The sequence below is a fragment of the Camelina sativa genome, chromosome 8 (assembly GCF_030686135.1).
Source record: "Camelina sativa cultivar CO46 ecotype springtype chromosome 8, ASM3068613v1".
Classification (NCBI taxonomy): Eukaryota; Viridiplantae; Streptophyta; class Magnoliopsida; order Brassicales; family Brassicaceae; genus Camelina; species Camelina sativa.
In genome coordinates, this window is record NC_141887.1 from 2,842,307 (window position 1) to 2,858,128 (window position 15,822).

Here is a 15,822-nt window from a genome sequence, read left to right on the forward strand (position 1 = left end):
TATGTGAATAGTTGATTAATCATACAAAAAAAATTGTACATTTGATTTTTTTTTAATTATAATTCATCAAATATTTCTAATATACGTAATATTTTTTTCCTTGCAATGTTATTTTTTTCTACATTCAGTATATCTATCTTTATTATCAAGATTTCTATTTTAGTCATATAGATTTGTCAATTTATTATTTGTATATTAGACTTATATATTGTTATTTGCTATGATATATATAAGTTTATTATTTATCCCATTATAGACACATTCAATAAATTTTAATCCCAACTTTTTTTTATTTTTGCTTTGATTACTTTTTAATTTTATTTTTGAATAGCAAAATCTCTAATGTATGATTTTCTTAAGTAAAAAAATGTTCATTATGTCATCATTTATTATTTTTTTTTTGTTGCTTTTGTTACATTTATTTTTTAATTTTGAATAGCAAAATCTCAAGTGTATGATTTTCTTAATTAAAAAAATCTTCCTAGTGTCATCATTTATTAGTTTTACTTATATTTTAAACATGTAAATTTGCATTAAAAAAACAAAATGGCAAAATTATAAATCTATTTTAAAAACAGAAACAATAGTTTTGGTTTATGTTGTTTTGTATAGAGAGAGACTCAAGTCTCTCAGTTCATTGGCCATTGGTGTAGGAGCAACAACAACGCCCACCCACCTTCACACCAACTTCATCACACTACTCCTCCTCCCTCCTTCCTCCTTCCTCTCACTTTTTTTTCTTCTCTCTGACGGATTTTTAATAAAACAAAAAGTGAAAGATTAAAGCGCTTCTTCACTTTCCTTGTAATCTGCTAATAAAGCAAAATTGATTGAGTCTCTTCTTTAATTTTCGTCGGTTCTTTTTTCTTTGTCCGATCAAAATCGAAAACCCATTTAGTTCTTCGATGAAAGGTATAGTCTTTGTTCCGATTCCTCTGTTTTTTTTTTTTTTCTTTCTTTCAAATATGTTCTTTTCTGTATGTAACTAGATAAAAATGGGTTGTGATCGACTCTAATTAGTAAGTAAGTACAATCTTTTAAAAAAATTATTGTTCTCTGGTTTGTCTCTGACTTAAACCAAACATGGATGTTAGTTTCTTAATTATTATTATTATGTTTTTTTGTTTTTCTCTGTTTTATTGCGTTTGTTAGGGATTTACCTAAATTAGGTTTCACCTTTTAGTCTGTTAATTGCTTCCATTTCACTTTTACCAATTTTTGCCAATTGAAGCCTTTTGAGTTTTTTTTTACTGAGTTTGGTGAATGATGTCTCTTGCTAGGAGTCTCTCTGCTTATTTGTCAATGCTCAGAAGCTCTTTAGTTATATGGCTGACATATAATTGGATTTTTTTTTTGTTGTTGTGAGTTGTGATGAGTTTTGGATAGTAACTTGAACAGATAGATGTTTTACAATCTAAAAGTCCAAACAGTGATCAGATCATTCTACAGGTGATAATTTGAGGGAGTGAAGCAGATTGTTGCTGTCATCTTTGGAGAGTTTCTGTAATTAGAAACCCTCTCATTTGGCATTCTTGGTGAAGGTTTAGGAGTTACCTAACCAGCTTTGTGATTTTGGTGATAGTTTCAAACCTATTTACCTCCAAGTTAAAGAAACAAGAGAAGGAGATGGGGTGTGTTTCTTCTTGCTTTCGTGTCGACGACTTTGAGGATTACCCGAATCCAACTAGTTCTGTTAACAGAAACTGCCCATGCCCGAGATGTCTTGTTAATAGCTTACTTAACCTGGTAATGTTCTATCTTCCCAGTGTTTTTACTGTGCATCTTTTAGTTATATATAACGTAGAGCTCATCGAATTTGATCTCTTTTGCAGTACATCTCTTTATTCAGAAGAGGAGAAACTCGCTCTCTCCCATCCTCCTTACAGGCTACTACTACTAATGTATCAATAGCTTCATCTACTTCGTATGATAATTTTATGTCTAACACATTCCATTCTACTCCAAGGCCTCTGCCTTATGATGCTGATCCAAGATACTTTCGGTCAAGGCGTGATTCGCTTGTCTCTAGACGCGATAAGGGTTCAAGTCATTCTCATGAGGAAGCTGAGCCATTAAGAAGTGATACTGATTTTGATTCTGAGTCTTTCTCAGTGGAAGGAAGCAAATGGGCTAATAATAAGCTTATTATCTCTGGTGAAGATTCAAAAGAAGAGTTCTCTAAATCCACTCGAAGGATTCTTAAGTCAAAGACAATGGCTACTGGTGATGATGAAGGCATGTATATTACATCTGATGATGAAGATGTCTGTCCAACCTGTCTTGAAGGTATTCATTTTCATCTGATTTTTGTCTTTGATCAATAATGCATTCGAAGGAAGCTTAGTATCAGATTTTTGCTTGGATTTTTGTTTCAGAATATACATCAGAGAACCCGAAGATTGTTACAAACTGTTCTCACCATTTCCACCTCAGCTGCATTTATGAATGGATGGAGAGAAGTGAAAACTGTCCTGTTTGTGGAAAGGTAACACTTTTCATGTTCTTCAGACAACATCACGCATAAGTAGACGTGTGATCCTAAGAACAATAGAATGGACAAATGTGCAAGAACCCTTGAAACACATATCCGTGAAAGTATCCTTAGAAATGAAAATCTATAGTTATCTGGCCTACGAATTCAGAACATTTGCATTGTTTTCTCATTCATGTTGATTAAAGTAGAATTTTCCTCTGCTGTGAATTCGTCTCGTTTGCAGGTGATGGAGTTCAACGAAACACCGTAACTTGTTACCATTGATCCTGTCTTTTACTGTCTAAACTGAAACTGGGAAGATTGACAAGGCAGCAGACAGATGTGCAAATTAATCTGTTGATCTGTGAATACTTTTTATTTACAATTTATGGTAGATATATGGAAATGAGGAATTGTCTCTGCACATTTGGCTAATGGAGTTATGAGGAAAAGCCCTCTGGAGAGAAAACAACAGCAGCAGCAAAACACAGGCACACAGGAATCTGACATGTTTCTCAAGATTTGCTTATGGGGCAGTGTTTTGTTTTTTTTTACATCAACATTTTGTATGAATTACTTAACCCTTTTATTAATAGTATACATGTGAGGTTTTCAATGGGTCAAGAAGAGATCCCAGTGTAACCCAAGCTGTTTCTCATTACACGACAATAAAAACCGGTCTCATGGTTCAGTGCCAAAACAACTTCCACACATTTCAATTCTTAATATAAGCAAAGTTCCAAAAGGCACAAATGCCACTTATGTCTACAAATCCAAGTCTTTGTGTCTATACTTTTTAAATATAAAAAGGACTTTTGTTGGTGAGCTTGATCATAGAAGATGATGACTCTCAAAGCATCCAGCCTGGAATGTAACCATTTCCCTGCTGTGCCTGAGCTTGTGTTGTCGCAGTTATTTGCTCTGAGCATACCGGATTATCATACCTGTCACCATAACATCAACAATAAACTTAATAGGTTCTCAAACGTTGGTGATCCCTATTTCGACCAAGCAACTAAAAACTTTGAACAAAGACAATCTTAGTTGTGAAGTACACAAGTTAATATGCAGATGGTTTTTCAAGGCAAAGGATTTACCCGATTTGTAGAGTTGGATTGCATTCAAGAGGCTGGTATAGTCCCTGAGAATGAGCTTGATGATGCGCATAGGTAACATTCTGTTCACCGCCATCCCATCCTCCTCCTCCTCCTCCCATATGATGACTTCTCACACCAATCATGTCGTCCAGCTAAACAATTATATATCACAAAAAGACTATAATCAGAAACAAGAAAACTAGAGATGATTCCAAAATGTTTAAGAGACTTCAAAACTGAGATAATCGCAGTCATCAAATGCATTTATTGTGTTTATACCTTCATTGCCAAAGCTCTATTGGTCTCAAGCAACATCTGCTCTTTATTTTGAAGATCAGAGAGCTGGTCAAGCATGTACTGTGTCTGCAAACAATCATCATGCCACCATAGTGTCATAATTAAACAACATTTTTCACACATTAATCTCATTTGAATCATTAATTCTCTCTCTCTATATATATAGCTTTAAATAGATGATGATGATGACCTTGATGGACCGAACTTGCTTGAGAGAGCCGTCAAGTTGACGTTCAAGCTGTTCTAGCTCCTTTGAATTCAGAGGTCCTAAATCCTCCCCAAGAAGATTTCTGCAAAAAGACACATTCATATACACACAAATTGAATTATGTTATGTATACGTATAATTGTATAAATACATGTAGGAGAAATAGATAGATATATATACCTTTGTTGACGCTGTAGGCTCTCATATCTACCCTTAAGCTTCAAATACTCTCTGTAGCTGTTCTGAAATTACAAAAGAAGTAGAATTTTAGAAGAAACTTTCTTGAAATGGTATGATAGAAATCTAAAATATCATCTGAAGTAGAACACCTCAAGTTCTTTGGCAGGTTTGTTGTTGACTTCAATGGAGCCATAGCTGCATTTCTGGTACCGATCCAATGTCTTGAGCATGCTGAAAGAAACTCACAAACATGATAAAGAAGCTAATCAAAAAAAAGATCATACTTGACTTAGTCGATAGACCTTACAATATGAACATAACCAAGAGCAAGCTCTTCAAGTTTTTATAATTCCATCAAAAACTGAAGATAATTTCTACTATTCATCTAACTCACGAAATACTTGGGATTTGATTGTTCCAGACGTTTAAGTTTTGCATTTGTATTTACATATATCAAGAATATTATTTGCAAGCAATATCTTATACTCTTTCATTTGAGTTGATTCACAAAATGCAAATAACACATTTTGATAAAAAAGTAATTAAAAAAAGGTAACTAACTAAACTATTTTAACATATAAACATCTACGCAAAAAAATTGTTTTTAAAAAAAACACCACAATAATTAAAGCTTCATAGATATACACACGTTTAAAGTATTAACCACAATAAAGTATGATGAACTAACAAATGGTTAATGCATGGAACCATATATTATCATTCTACGTTGGGTACTTATAATTTTCATAGAAATCTGTGAATCCATCTTTTTTAAGTTTCCAATCAGACAGACATATATAATTAATTAATATAAAACTTTTCAGATTGAATATCTGGATTTGTGTTTACCTTGAAATTAACCCATCTACAATTCTACATGTACATATTAATTTCTAAAAAAAAAAAAAAAAAAAAAAATATAACATAATAACTTGATAGCAAACTGAAATCAGATCTTGAAAATTTCAAGAATTCAAGAAAACCTAGAAGCTGAAATCAAGAAACCTGATTAAACTCAAGATCATATATAGATTTCAAGATCGGGTGATCCATATAGTTCCAAAACAAGTCCTTGAGAGTTGAGATAAGGATCTATATGCTCAGATCTAGCAAAAACCCAATAAATAAGTTAAAAGAAAAAAACATAAATTGAAAAGGTGAGAGCTGAGTGATTACTTTGGGGAGCTGCAAAACTCATAGAGCTTTCCACGGTTGGAGAAGATGATGAGAGCAACCTCAGCATCGCAAAGAACAGACAATTCATAAGCTTTCTTCAACAAACCGTTCCTACGCTTTGCAAACGTTACTTGTCTGTTGATTTTGTTCTCTATCCTCTTCAGCTCTACTCTTCCTCTTCCCATTTCTTTTTGTTGTTACCCTAATTTCTACTTTTATATATACACACACACAAATATGGGTATGTAATGTTTTTCTATATACAGACACACAAAAACATAAGTTGGGTATCTCTTTCTCTGAGGAAAGATCTGATCTTTTTGAGTTTTAAAAAAGGTCTGGAGAATGGATGGAAAAGGAAAAAGGAAATTAACCCTAATTTCAAGAACAAAGGTACTAGCTTGAGGAAGAAGAATAAGAAGAAGAAGAGGAAAGTTTAATTTGCTTTACTGGTTTAGATTGTTATCTAGGGTTCTTGATTTTTCCTTTTTGTTCTCTCTTTGTGTTTGGAAGTGTGTGGAGGTTGTGCAATCTTAATGAAATTTATTTTGTTTGAATGGAATCTATTGGGAGCAAAAGATAAGAAATCTGTGAGGGTGAGGTTAGGGTTTGGTGTGTTTTCATTTCTAGCCATCTCTCTCTACTTCTTCTCTTCTCTAATCCCACGCTCTCTCTAAGCACGTGTGCTACAATTACCTTACTATTTGTATTTTTATTTGAAGATATCATATATAGTTTATATAGTTCGTATTACTTAAGTTAAATCTTTCTTATAAAGTTATAAATTAGTAGTATCACCAAACTTAAGTACAGGTTAATTGGTTTTACATATTGGAACATAATTATGTAATTAAAAAATAATCTATGTGCTTCTCCTCAGCTGGTAGAATGATGTCTGTGTATATATGGTGTTTACTATTTTAGGTATATAAGAAGCCTGACATTATATACAAAAAATTTAAACATATTGTTTTCTTCAAAATTCTATGTTTTTATCATTATAGCAAATGATTTAGTTATATATAATACAACAATATCACGTTTGATGGTTGACTAGTAACTAGACACATGAGGCCCAAAGCTGATCAGTTAACATAGTGCATATATATACGGTCTTTTGCAGTTATCACATTTCAAAGTCAATTTTAACCGATGATTAGAAAGTTTGTAGTATTTATATATACACACCTCGTACTATAGATGTAAATGTGTACATTTGATATAAGTACACTCGTACATATATATATCTATCTATCTTAACATTTTTGGAGTAAATTTTTGTGCCATCTTTTTTTTTATCTTTGTATCCAAAGTCTCAATTAAATTCTTACAGCCAAACACAATCATTTCCTTATTTGATAATATTAATTTCAAATTTTCTAAAATCTATCTATCTAATTTAAAGCAATATGTTAGATTAAAATATATTTCTCCTTTCACTTTTATTTAATCTTATCTTTAATTATTTGAATTACTATTTAATACATAAAGTTAAAAAAATATTAGATTTTTTTCAGCATATGATGTGATTTGAATTTTTATAAACGGATATATATTTTAAAAATCTATCTTAACATTTTTGAAGTATATTTTTGTGCAATAATCTTTTTTGAAATGATTTTCCGAAAAACCATGGTCTTAAACACTATTAATCACCATAAATTTGATTTTAATAATATTTCATTGTATTTTTTACCATGGTTTAAGACCATGCACAAAACCACTTCTTAACATTTTTGAAGTATATTTTTGTGCAATAATCTTTTTTGAAATGATTTTCAAAAAAACCATGGTCTTAAACACTATTAATCACCATAAATTTGATTTTAATCATATTTCATTGTATTTTTGACCATGGTGTAAGACCATGCACAAAACCATTTCTTAACATTTTTGAAGTATATTTTTGTGCAATAATCTTTTTTGAAATGATTTTCCAAAAAACCATGGTCTTAAACACTATTAATCACCATAAATTTGATTTTAATCATATTTCATTGTATTTTTGACCATGGTTTAAGATCATGCATAAAACCATGGTCTTAAATTTTTTTTGATTTTAATCATAGTTCATTGTATTTTTAAAGTACACATATTTATTGTTCTTTCAAAGTCAATCCATATAATTTTATTAACAAGTACTGTTAATTATTGTAAAAACACCAAAATAAAAAATATATATGTAAGTGCATTGATATTACAAAATAAAGAAATTTACTATGGGGTAAATTTTGCAAATACAACATATTATATATAATATTTTAATATTTATATTAACTAAATAAAACCTAATTATATTAGTATACTAAATTATTTAAATAATTTATGAAAACGAATAGACCCGTGGTGTACTACGGGGTAAATCCTAGTGGTGAATACATATTTGGGAAATATATAAGATAACATTTCAAATGTATTTAATTAAAAATTCATTTTCACCGTGATAGTATTTTACTTTTGTTACTTAATGTTATGCAGTATATTTTCAACATAAACATATATGTTATGTCATAATATTTTGTAGGTGAAATAGGTCATAGTAATTAACACATGTTGATATAGTAAAAAAAAAAGTACAATATAGACGAATCTAGGAAACAGTTTTGAGAAATTTAACTTCGCAATCGATAATTAAGAAAGGTTTTACATACAAAGTTCTTAATTACCAGCTGGGGGTAGCTGATGATAGTATTAATTTTGTAACGAGAATCTCATCAGAAACCTCATCATTATACTAGTTGTAAACAAACATAAATGTGCAAGTTGTAGCTAGTAGTGTTGGTAAAATATGTATATGAAGCGCGTGATGATATATTGTGAATTTATAGGAGCAATTTAACATTTTTAAAGTGTATAATAATACAAAAAATGAAAGCAACGTATCATATCAATTTCTAGTTGTGTTTCAGAAGCCGCAGAAAAGCATCTCCTACCTTAAAACGGGTTTCCACGTGTCGAACTATTATTGGAGCTTACATTTTTCTAATGAGTTAAACAATTGAATTTGTGTTGTATGTCTAGATCGAGTTAACCATGTTTCCAGCATAAATTACAGCTATCTTGTATGCAACATAAATTATAGAAAATACACTTTAGCTGTGTAGAAAACAGAGAAAATATAACTAAGATGTATATTTGTCTCACGTAAATTAATCTCACCAACTAATCTAGTTAGAAAAAGTTTTTACAAGTCGTGACACTGCGAAAATAGTCCCTGTCAGAGTACCACCAAAAGATCATGATATCCACTAAATAAAAAGTAAACGCATCTTTAAGGTTGTATATATATTCGACATATATTTTTGGATGGCATCAATATAAAATGGACTCATATGGTTTTGTTCAATTAGGAAATTTAAAATCACGTCTCACGCCACTAAATAAAAGTTGTATAAAAAACTCTTTTTTTTTTCTTTTCTTTTTGATCAGAGAGAATCTATACAAGCTAATAAAGCCTTCAGGTGACATGGGTATTCCGTACGGATTTTACAGAGCGTAAAGACGTTGCAAAGTTAAAAGAAAAACATAAAAATAAAATCATAACAGTAAAGTGTTATTACAACAAGATGGGTGATGTGGTCTGAGGAACACGTGTCGATGTATAATTGAGTTAGACTTTTGTCGGAAACGTGTTCGCTGAGCCGAAGCCTCCTTTTTAACAGTGACTTGTCTTACGTTATTTAGTTTTACATTTCTACCCTTCTACTTTTCTTTAAATATGATAACATCGTCCATACTTTTTAGAAAACTGTTTTACCTAGCCCTTTAGTATCTGTTCGGGTTCGGATAGGGTATTTCGATTTTTTTCGGGTATTTTGGTAAAGGGATCCTAGATCCATTCGGGTATTTTTAGTATTCGGATCGGATTTCGGATAAATACCCATTAAATTCGGATCGGGTTCGGGTTTTATTCAAAACCCAAAATATACTTTAGATTTGGGTTCGGTTTTGATTTTTTACATATTAAACTTAGCAAAATATTAGAATTCAATCCGAATTTCAAATATATCTGAATTCAAATCTCTCCAACTCTGATATTAAAGGTGAAGAAAATGTATGACATACATGTTTCTTGTAGAAAATGTTCTATTTGTTTGATTTTCTATTTGTTTTGCATTTCTTCTTCTTTGTGTTTTTTTTTAACATGTAAAAATAATATTATGGTATATAGAGTTCACGAGTATGTAATAAAAAAATGCAATTAAGTCTCTACATAATAAATAAAATCTCTCATATCTAAATTCCTTTTTAAAAAATGAAATGTGTACCTAGTAATATATAAATAGTGGAGGTTTGATAATTAGTCAAAGATATTAAAGTGGCAAAATGGTTACAATGCACCCACTTAATGCTTTAGGTCATCGGTTCCAATCCCATTAGTGACTATTTTGCACTATGTTTATACATGTTCGGGTTAGTTCGGGTATTCGTTTGGATATCGGATAATAGCCGATCGGGTTCGGGTACCCGGTTTCAATAAATTCTAGACCCATTTGGATATTTTAAAATTTCAGATACGAGTTCGGGTCGGGTTTTTCGGATCGGGTTCGGGTATTTTGCCGAGGACTAGTTTTACCAAATCATGGTTTCATTTTTTAAAAGCCAAATATTGTGAAGATTATTTTGTACTAGCATTTATCAAATATGTGGCCTTAATATGTAGCTAATTTAGTTGGATAACATATGATATATGTGATATCTCTATTTGACAAAAAAAAATAATAATAATAATCTGATATCTCTATACACTACTTGTTGGTGAATTATATGTTTAGCAGAAATGCCAATTTTTTAATTTTTTAAAAATGCCACAATATAGATCGTTATTTTCAGCAAATCAAACTTTATTTATTTTGAGAAAAAACCAATCAACTAAGAATCAATAATGGGGGGGGGGGGGGGGGGGGGGGAACGAAGTAACTTGATTTAAGTTAAGACAAAAATTCTTGAAAAATGTGTGTTTGCTTTTTGCACCCAATTATGGTATAACAACTCCCAAAAACCCACCTAATGTTGCTTACGGAATGAAAGAACTAGAAGAGCTTCTGGTTACTAAGTGAATTTCTCCGGTTTAAAAGACGAACAAGACCCGGTTAACGTTAACCAAATCAAGAATCTACCAATATCCGGTTTAGCTGATCAAGAATTCGAATAAGAGACTTCTTAAACGGATAAAGCAACGATTCAAATTCAACATTACAGATAGACCGATTACATTTATCATATAGGTCAAGAAGATAAAACAAGTAGTTATAGTATTGAGTCAATCTCTATAATTATACCGAGAAAATGGTCAAGATTTTGAGCATTCAGGACAAGGGAAACAACCTCTGGCTCGGCAATTATCGCAAGCGACTGATCTTGCGTTCGATGAGTCACTGAATCCAAAGAATCCGCCTGATTTGATCGTTCCTGTTCCCTTGCAGCGGCCACACGCTACGCTCTTAAGATCTCCACATTTTCGACACATGCCAAGAGATCTGCAAAAGTTGTGTTTAGAAACATACGATTGTAAGATATAGATTCAAGAACAGGTCTAACTAATATCATTCAGCCAAAGACAGACAACATCTTAGAACATGTCTTGGAGACATCAGCGGCACACTGAACACTAAACAGTCCTTTTAAGACCAATATGCTTACACAGTCTCTCTCATTACAAAGGTAAGAATTTGAGAATCCATAACCAAAATCAAGAATCTTAACATAGTGAGAAGACCTTCAGAAGACAGTCTAATTCTTTGAAGACAGAACATATGAATGTGAGAATCAAAAGATTGTCTAATGAGAACTAACTAAGAAGAAAGAAGTTTCTATTGGAGAGTGAAACTAAAAGCACAACCCAATATGAACTTTTATTGATTTCAGAATCTATACTTTGGTGGAGCTTTCAAACAACACATCACAACAACAAAAAAAACTCCTCAAGTCTTATCCTTTTCAGCAAATTAATCAAAACCCAATCAATCGGAAATCAAACAGCTTACTACAATTCTACGCAGCTACTACTAATACAGTCATCATCATTGATTCACATAGGTCCATCCAAAATCCAAACATGTTCATAAAAAAATTGGATACTATATGAGATGGGTTTCCACTAAGAACATGAAAGATTGGATTTTTGAGATGAATGAACTTGCAAAAAAGCTTTGTTTACCTTCTTTGAGAAGCGGCTATGAAAGCATCAACTTTAGGAGCAGCGATGGTGGCACCGAGAAGCAGAGCTCCAACTGCTAAACCCGCAACTTCGTTTGATGTTAAGCTCTGCATCTTCTCTTCTTCTTCCTCTTTCTCCTCTTCTCTGGTTCTCTTTAACTTCATGATAATGATTGTTATCCTGCATTCACCACTAACCGAATAAATATATAACGTATCAAATAACTAGCACATGTGGCCTATTAGCTCAGCTGGTTAGAGCGTCGTGCTAATAACGCGAAGGTCACAGGTTCGATCCCTGTATAGGCCACTTTTTTAAGTTGGTGATGTACTTAGAGCCTATTTAATTGACTGGGTGATATATTTAACATGATTGGCCTATTAGCTCAGTTGGTTAGAGCGTCGTGCTAATAACGCGAAGGTCACAGGTTCGATCCCTGTATAGGCCACTTTTTTTTAATAATAACATTATCTTCTAGTTTTTGGTTAATTTTTCTCTCCTTCTATATTTATAATAATTTTCATTTTCACCCCGTTAGTTTCGATATTATCAACTTCCATCCTAAAGTTAAGATAATTGATGATAAAAACTCTCCAAAGGTTGGTAGGGTTTAAACTAGTTTACTCTATACGGCCTCTCTCTCTCACCTTTCCTTAAACTGCAACAGAGAGGAGAAGCGATAGGGTTTATTCAAGCTTCACTCAAGCAAGTCGATAAGTTTCGACATCTTCATTCACAAATCTATAGATTCCAGCTTTGTGATTTGCCGTCCGGGTTACAGATTCGTCTTGGTAGTTCAATTTGTGATTTTTTTTCCCCTGAAGAGAAGAATCTGAGATCAGCAATGGAAACAGATCTGAATGACTACACTATTATCAAGGAAGGAGAAGCTGAGGTCCTTATGCACAAGAAGAACCAAGTCTTCTTCAACAAAGCTCAGGTTCTCATTTTTTTGCCTTTCTTCTCGTTGCTATAGGATTTGATTTGCTGCAAAGGTTCTTCCTTTTTGGTTATAAATTATTGAATTACATCAAAGGCAAAGTTAAGATTGATCAAGGATTAGTTTGGGGTGTTTTATCTTTGTCTAAGATTTTAAATTGAGTGTTTTTTAATCCCTTTGCTACTAGTGATTACCCGTTACTTGTTATAGATTAGTGTTGTGTTTTGTTAGTGAGAAACTTAAAGAGAAATGAGCCCAATTCATTCTTAGCAATTGTGTTCTTTTGTGTGAATCCATATGGATATACTTGTGAGGTTAACTAGTTGTTGTTGTTTTATGGTTAGGTTAACAACAGGGACATGTCCATTGCTGTGCTAAGGGCATTTATATCCAAACGCAAGCAAGAGCATGAGGCGATGTTATCTAAAAGAGCTAGATCATCTGGGAAAGTGCCTGAGAAAGATGTCTCTGAGACTTCCAAGGAAGAATCTCCTACTGAAAATGGTGAGGATAATGGTAAAACCAATGGAGAGCACAAAGTAACATCTCAGGATGGACCAAAGGAAGCTGCCAAGATCGCATATGAATCTGCACGAAGAGAACTCAAGCCACCAAGAGTGCTTGAGGTCTACCTTTTCTTCTTTCCTCTATGACTGTTATAGTTGTACCCTTTTTTTCTTATATTGTTTTTTATAGTGCGTTTTTAGTAGATAACGTATTCATGTGTTATACATTTTATAGGCCCTGTCAGCTTCAGGGTTAAGAGCTTTGAGGTATGCTCGCGAAGTTGAAGGAATTGGTCAAGTTGTAGCTTTGGATAATGACCCAGGTAATATTTTCATCCCAACTTTTGTGCTGTGAAGAGGTTTAGAAACACGAATTTTATTCTATCCTAACTTCCACGAATAATATAGTATTACCATTTTTCTATTATAGCATCGGTTGAAGCTTGCCAGAGAAACATAAAGTTCAATGGCTTGATGTCTACTTCAAAGGTGGAGTCACATCTTACTGATGCTCGTGTCCACATGCTTAGCCACCCAAAAGAATTTGATGTGGTATGCGTCCAATTTTTTTGCAAAATCATACACTCATTTTGTCAAAAGATTTGGACACTTTTCATCTTATTGACTGCATTAAGCTGTTAACTAATATGGTTAATTGATGCCTTTAGGTTGATCTTGATCCATATGGTGCGCCGTCTATTTTCCTTGATTCAGCTGTTCAATCAGTTGCCGATGGTGGGCTGCTAATGTGTACAGCAACTGACATGGCAGTGTTGTGTGGGGCTAACGGCGAGGTTTGCTATTCCAAGTGAGATTTTCCCCCTTGATTACCTTATTGTGAAAACATATATCTTTTGATTTGTCTGAATGTCTATCTTTCTATTGTTAGATATGGTTCTTATCCACTGAAAGGGAAATATTGTCATGAAATGGCTTTGCGGATCCTCCTCGCCAGCATCGAGGTAATTTTCTTTGCTACTGGTTGGGAATTAAATACCGTGAAATTATTGCACTTGCGCCAAATCTTCCACGCTTTGACTGGTTTTAAGATGCTCTATTATTATTTCTTCTCTAAAAGCTTTCTTCGATGATTAACTTTGGTCATATCGTTGATTCGCAGAGCCATGCAAATCGCTACAAACGGTATATTGTTCCAGTTCTATCAGTCCAAATGGATTTCTACGTCCGTGTCTTTGTCCGCGTTTACACGTGAGTTATCCTTTCTTTTCAAACACTTCCTCTTTCAGCTAGAGGCAAAGTAAAGACTGAAGCTTTATGAAATGCAGTTCGGCGAGTGCAATGAAAAACACTCCACTAAAGCTCTCATATGTCTATCAATGCATCGGTTGTGATTCCTTTCATCTTCAGTCTGTTGGAAGATCTCTCCCTAAGGTTTCGTGTCTGTCTCTTTTCACAGTTAGTTTGCTAAGTTTCTGAAAGCTGCCTTTTTCTGATAATCCTCTTTTATAATCTTCTTACAGAATAACAGTGTGAGGTATCTACCAGGAGTTGGTCCTGTTGTTCCTCAGGATTGCACTCATTGTGGAAAGAAATATAACATGGGTGGACCAATATGGTCTGCTCCAATGCATGATCAAGAATGGGTGACTTCGATACTAAGTGGTGTTAAATCCATGAAAGGCAGATATCCTGCTTACGACCGAATTTGTGCTGTTCTTACCACAATCTCAGAGGTAAAACTTTCCTCCAAACTCTGAAAGTTTCAGTTTTTTGGTTTTGGTCAATTTCTCTAAATCCCTATATTTGTTTTGCTTGTCTCCAGGAATTGCCAGATGTTCCACTGTTTTTGAGCCTTCATAGTCTCTCTGCAACGCTAAAATGTACTTCACCATCAGCTGCTCTGTTTCGATCAGCAGTAATCAATGCAAACTACCGTGTCTCAGGGTCCCATGTGAACCCGCTTGGGATTAAAACTGATGCCCCAATGGAGATTATCTGGGACATTATGCGGTGCTGGGTAAACCATCTTCGTTTACTTCAGTTAAGTCCAAATTTTATTTTCCCCTCACTAGTAATGAATGAACTCTGATTGTTTGATTGTAGGTGAAAAATCATCCCATTAAGCCACAATCACCTGATCATCCCGGAAGTGTGATTCTATCTAAAGAACCATCTCATCAGGTCTTTTTTTCACTAGCCATTGTTGTAATGCTTTCCTTGGAAGTATTTAAAGTTTCGAGGTTGAATCTTTACACTGTTTTCTTTTCTTTCATACAGGCTGACTTTTCGCGCCATGTTGGTTCGCTTAGCAAAGCACAAACGAAGAAAGTAGCTAGGTTTCTACCAAACCCAGAGAAGCATTGGGGTCCAAAGATAAGGGCTGGTCGTACAATCACAAGCAAACACGTCTCACTTCTTGGTCATGAAGCAGTTAATGGTCATCTCAACGGAAATCACAAAGAAGAAGGAGCAGAAGAAGAAGAAGATGAAGAAGAAGAGCCTCAAGAAGATATTATTGAGGATGAGCCAGATCTGAAACGCCAAAAGACAGCAGCAGAGGATATTGCCTCAACATCATAGGGGATATTACCTCTTAAAGATTTTGGTATCAGAGTTTTCTGTGTTTTGTTATATTCTAAGCATTTTTTTGCAGACTTGCAACAAAGAATTTACAAGTTTATGGATTCTTCTTTAGCCACTTTATTTAGAAAACCTGGTAATATGTAACTGTTCATCCCCAACAGGCAACTCTTTTATATGATTCAGCAGTAGTTTTATAATTTTAATCATTTTTTTTTGTTCTTTGGCAAAATATGATAGGATT

General features: G+C 33.4%; 4 protein-coding genes and 2 non-coding genes across 8 annotated transcripts; 4 read left to right on the forward strand and 2 right to left on the reverse strand.

Annotated features, from left to right (window-relative positions):
- The first annotated feature begins 565 nt into the window (after window positions 1-565).
- LOC104705862 (E3 ubiquitin-protein ligase At3g02290-like) lies at window positions 566-3,097 on the forward strand. 3 transcript variants are annotated; one of them, XM_087463526.1, is made up of 5 exons: window positions 566-912; window positions 1,450-1,746; window positions 1,833-2,286; window positions 2,376-2,485; window positions 2,718-3,097. In XM_087463526.1, the coding sequence occupies exons 2-5, from the start codon at window positions 1,627-1,629 to the stop codon at window positions 2,742-2,744; spliced, it is 711 nt and encodes a 236-aa protein (XP_087319652.1). In that variant the 5' UTR covers window positions 566-912; window positions 1,450-1,626; the 3' UTR covers window positions 2,745-3,097. The 3 variants fall into 3 exon arrangements, with proteins under 3 accessions (XP_087319652.1, XP_087319651.1, XP_087319653.1); XM_087463525.1 differs by having other exon boundaries at window positions 597-912; window positions 1,583-1,746; XM_087463527.1 differs by lacking the exon at window positions 566-912 and adding an exon at window positions 915-1,023.
- LOC104705861 (developmental protein SEPALLATA 1-like) lies at window positions 3,036-6,139 on the reverse strand. The gene is made up of 7 exons (XM_010421952.3): window positions 5,432-6,139; window positions 4,405-4,486; window positions 4,256-4,317; window positions 4,058-4,157; window positions 3,850-3,933; window positions 3,571-3,722; window positions 3,036-3,417 (listed from the first exon to the last, which is right to left on the reverse strand). The coding sequence occupies exons 1-7, from the start codon at window positions 5,614-5,616 to the stop codon at window positions 3,324-3,326; spliced, it is 759 nt and encodes a 252-aa protein (XP_010420254.1). The 5' UTR covers window positions 5,617-6,139; the 3' UTR covers window positions 3,036-3,323.
- A 4,436-nt stretch (window positions 6,140-10,575) lies between these two features.
- Window positions 10,576-11,831, reverse strand: LOC104705863 (uncharacterized). The gene is made up of 2 exons (XM_010421955.3): window positions 11,592-11,831; window positions 10,576-10,911 (listed from the first exon to the last, which is right to left on the reverse strand). The coding sequence occupies exons 1-2, from the start codon at window positions 11,753-11,755 to the stop codon at window positions 10,725-10,727; spliced, it is 351 nt and encodes a 116-aa protein (XP_010420257.2). The 5' UTR covers window positions 11,756-11,831; the 3' UTR covers window positions 10,576-10,724.
- Window positions 11,827-11,900, forward strand: TRNAI-AAU (transfer RNA isoleucine (anticodon AAU)). Its single transcript has one exon. It is a non-coding gene; the product is annotated as a tRNA-Ile (tRNA).
- Window positions 11,901-11,965: 65 nt separating this feature from the next.
- Window positions 11,966-12,039, forward strand: TRNAI-AAU (transfer RNA isoleucine (anticodon AAU)). Its single transcript has one exon. It is a non-coding gene; the product is annotated as a tRNA-Ile (tRNA).
- Window positions 12,040-12,127: 88 nt separating this feature from the next.
- On the forward strand, window positions 12,128-15,787 carry LOC104705865 (tRNA (guanine(26)-N(2))-dimethyltransferase 1). The gene is made up of 12 exons (XM_010421956.2): window positions 12,128-12,531; window positions 12,876-13,157; window positions 13,273-13,360; window positions 13,468-13,589; window positions 13,706-13,845; window positions 13,927-13,999; window positions 14,158-14,246; window positions 14,324-14,429; window positions 14,519-14,731; window positions 14,821-15,015; window positions 15,102-15,179; window positions 15,276-15,787. The coding sequence occupies exons 1-12, from the start codon at window positions 12,436-12,438 to the stop codon at window positions 15,576-15,578; spliced, it is 1,785 nt and encodes a 594-aa protein (XP_010420258.1). The 5' UTR covers window positions 12,128-12,435; the 3' UTR covers window positions 15,579-15,787.
- Window positions 15,788-15,822: the final 35 nt, after the last annotated feature.

Bases quoted from the DNA above. Each gene is read 5' to 3' on its own strand.
- LOC104705865 (XM_010421956.2), top strand. From the start codon at position 12,436: ATGGAAACAGATCTGAATGACTACACTATTATCAAGGAAGGAGAAGCT. The intron at 13,158-13,272 runs GTCTACCTTTTC...TACATTTTATAG, and splicing joins AGCCACCAAGAGTGCTTGAG to GCCCTGTCAGCTTCAGGGTT. The intron at 14,430-14,518 runs GTTTCGTGTCTG...ATCTTCTTACAG, and splicing joins TTGGAAGATCTCTCCCTAAG to AATAACAGTGTGAGGTATCT.
- LOC104705861 (XM_010421952.3), bottom strand. From the start codon at position 5,616: ATGGGAAGAGGAAGAGTAGAGCTGAAGAGGATAGAGAACAAAATCAAC. The intron at 4,158-4,255 runs GTATATATATCT...GTCTTTTTGCAG, and splicing joins AGCCTACAGCGTCAACAAAG to AAATCTTCTTGGGGAGGATT. The intron at 3,418-3,570 runs GTAAATCCTTTG...TTATGGTGACAG, and splicing joins AATCCAACTCTACAAATCGG to GTATGATAATCCGGTATGCT.
- LOC104705863 (XM_010421955.3), bottom strand. From the start codon at position 11,755: ATGAAGTTAAAGAGAACCAGAGAAGAGGAGAAAGAGGAAGAAGAAGAG. The intron at 10,912-11,591 runs GTAAACAAAGCT...CAACTTTTGCAG, and splicing joins ATAGCCGCTTCTCAAAGAAG to ATCTCTTGGCATGTGTCGAA.
- LOC104705862 (XM_087463525.1), top strand. The intron at 2,287-2,375 runs GTATTCATTTTC...TTTTTGTTTCAG, and splicing joins CTGTCCAACCTGTCTTGAAG to AATATACATCAGAGAACCCG. The intron at 2,486-2,717 runs GTAACACTTTTC...TCTCGTTTGCAG, and splicing joins ACTGTCCTGTTTGTGGAAAG to GTGATGGAGTTCAACGAAAC.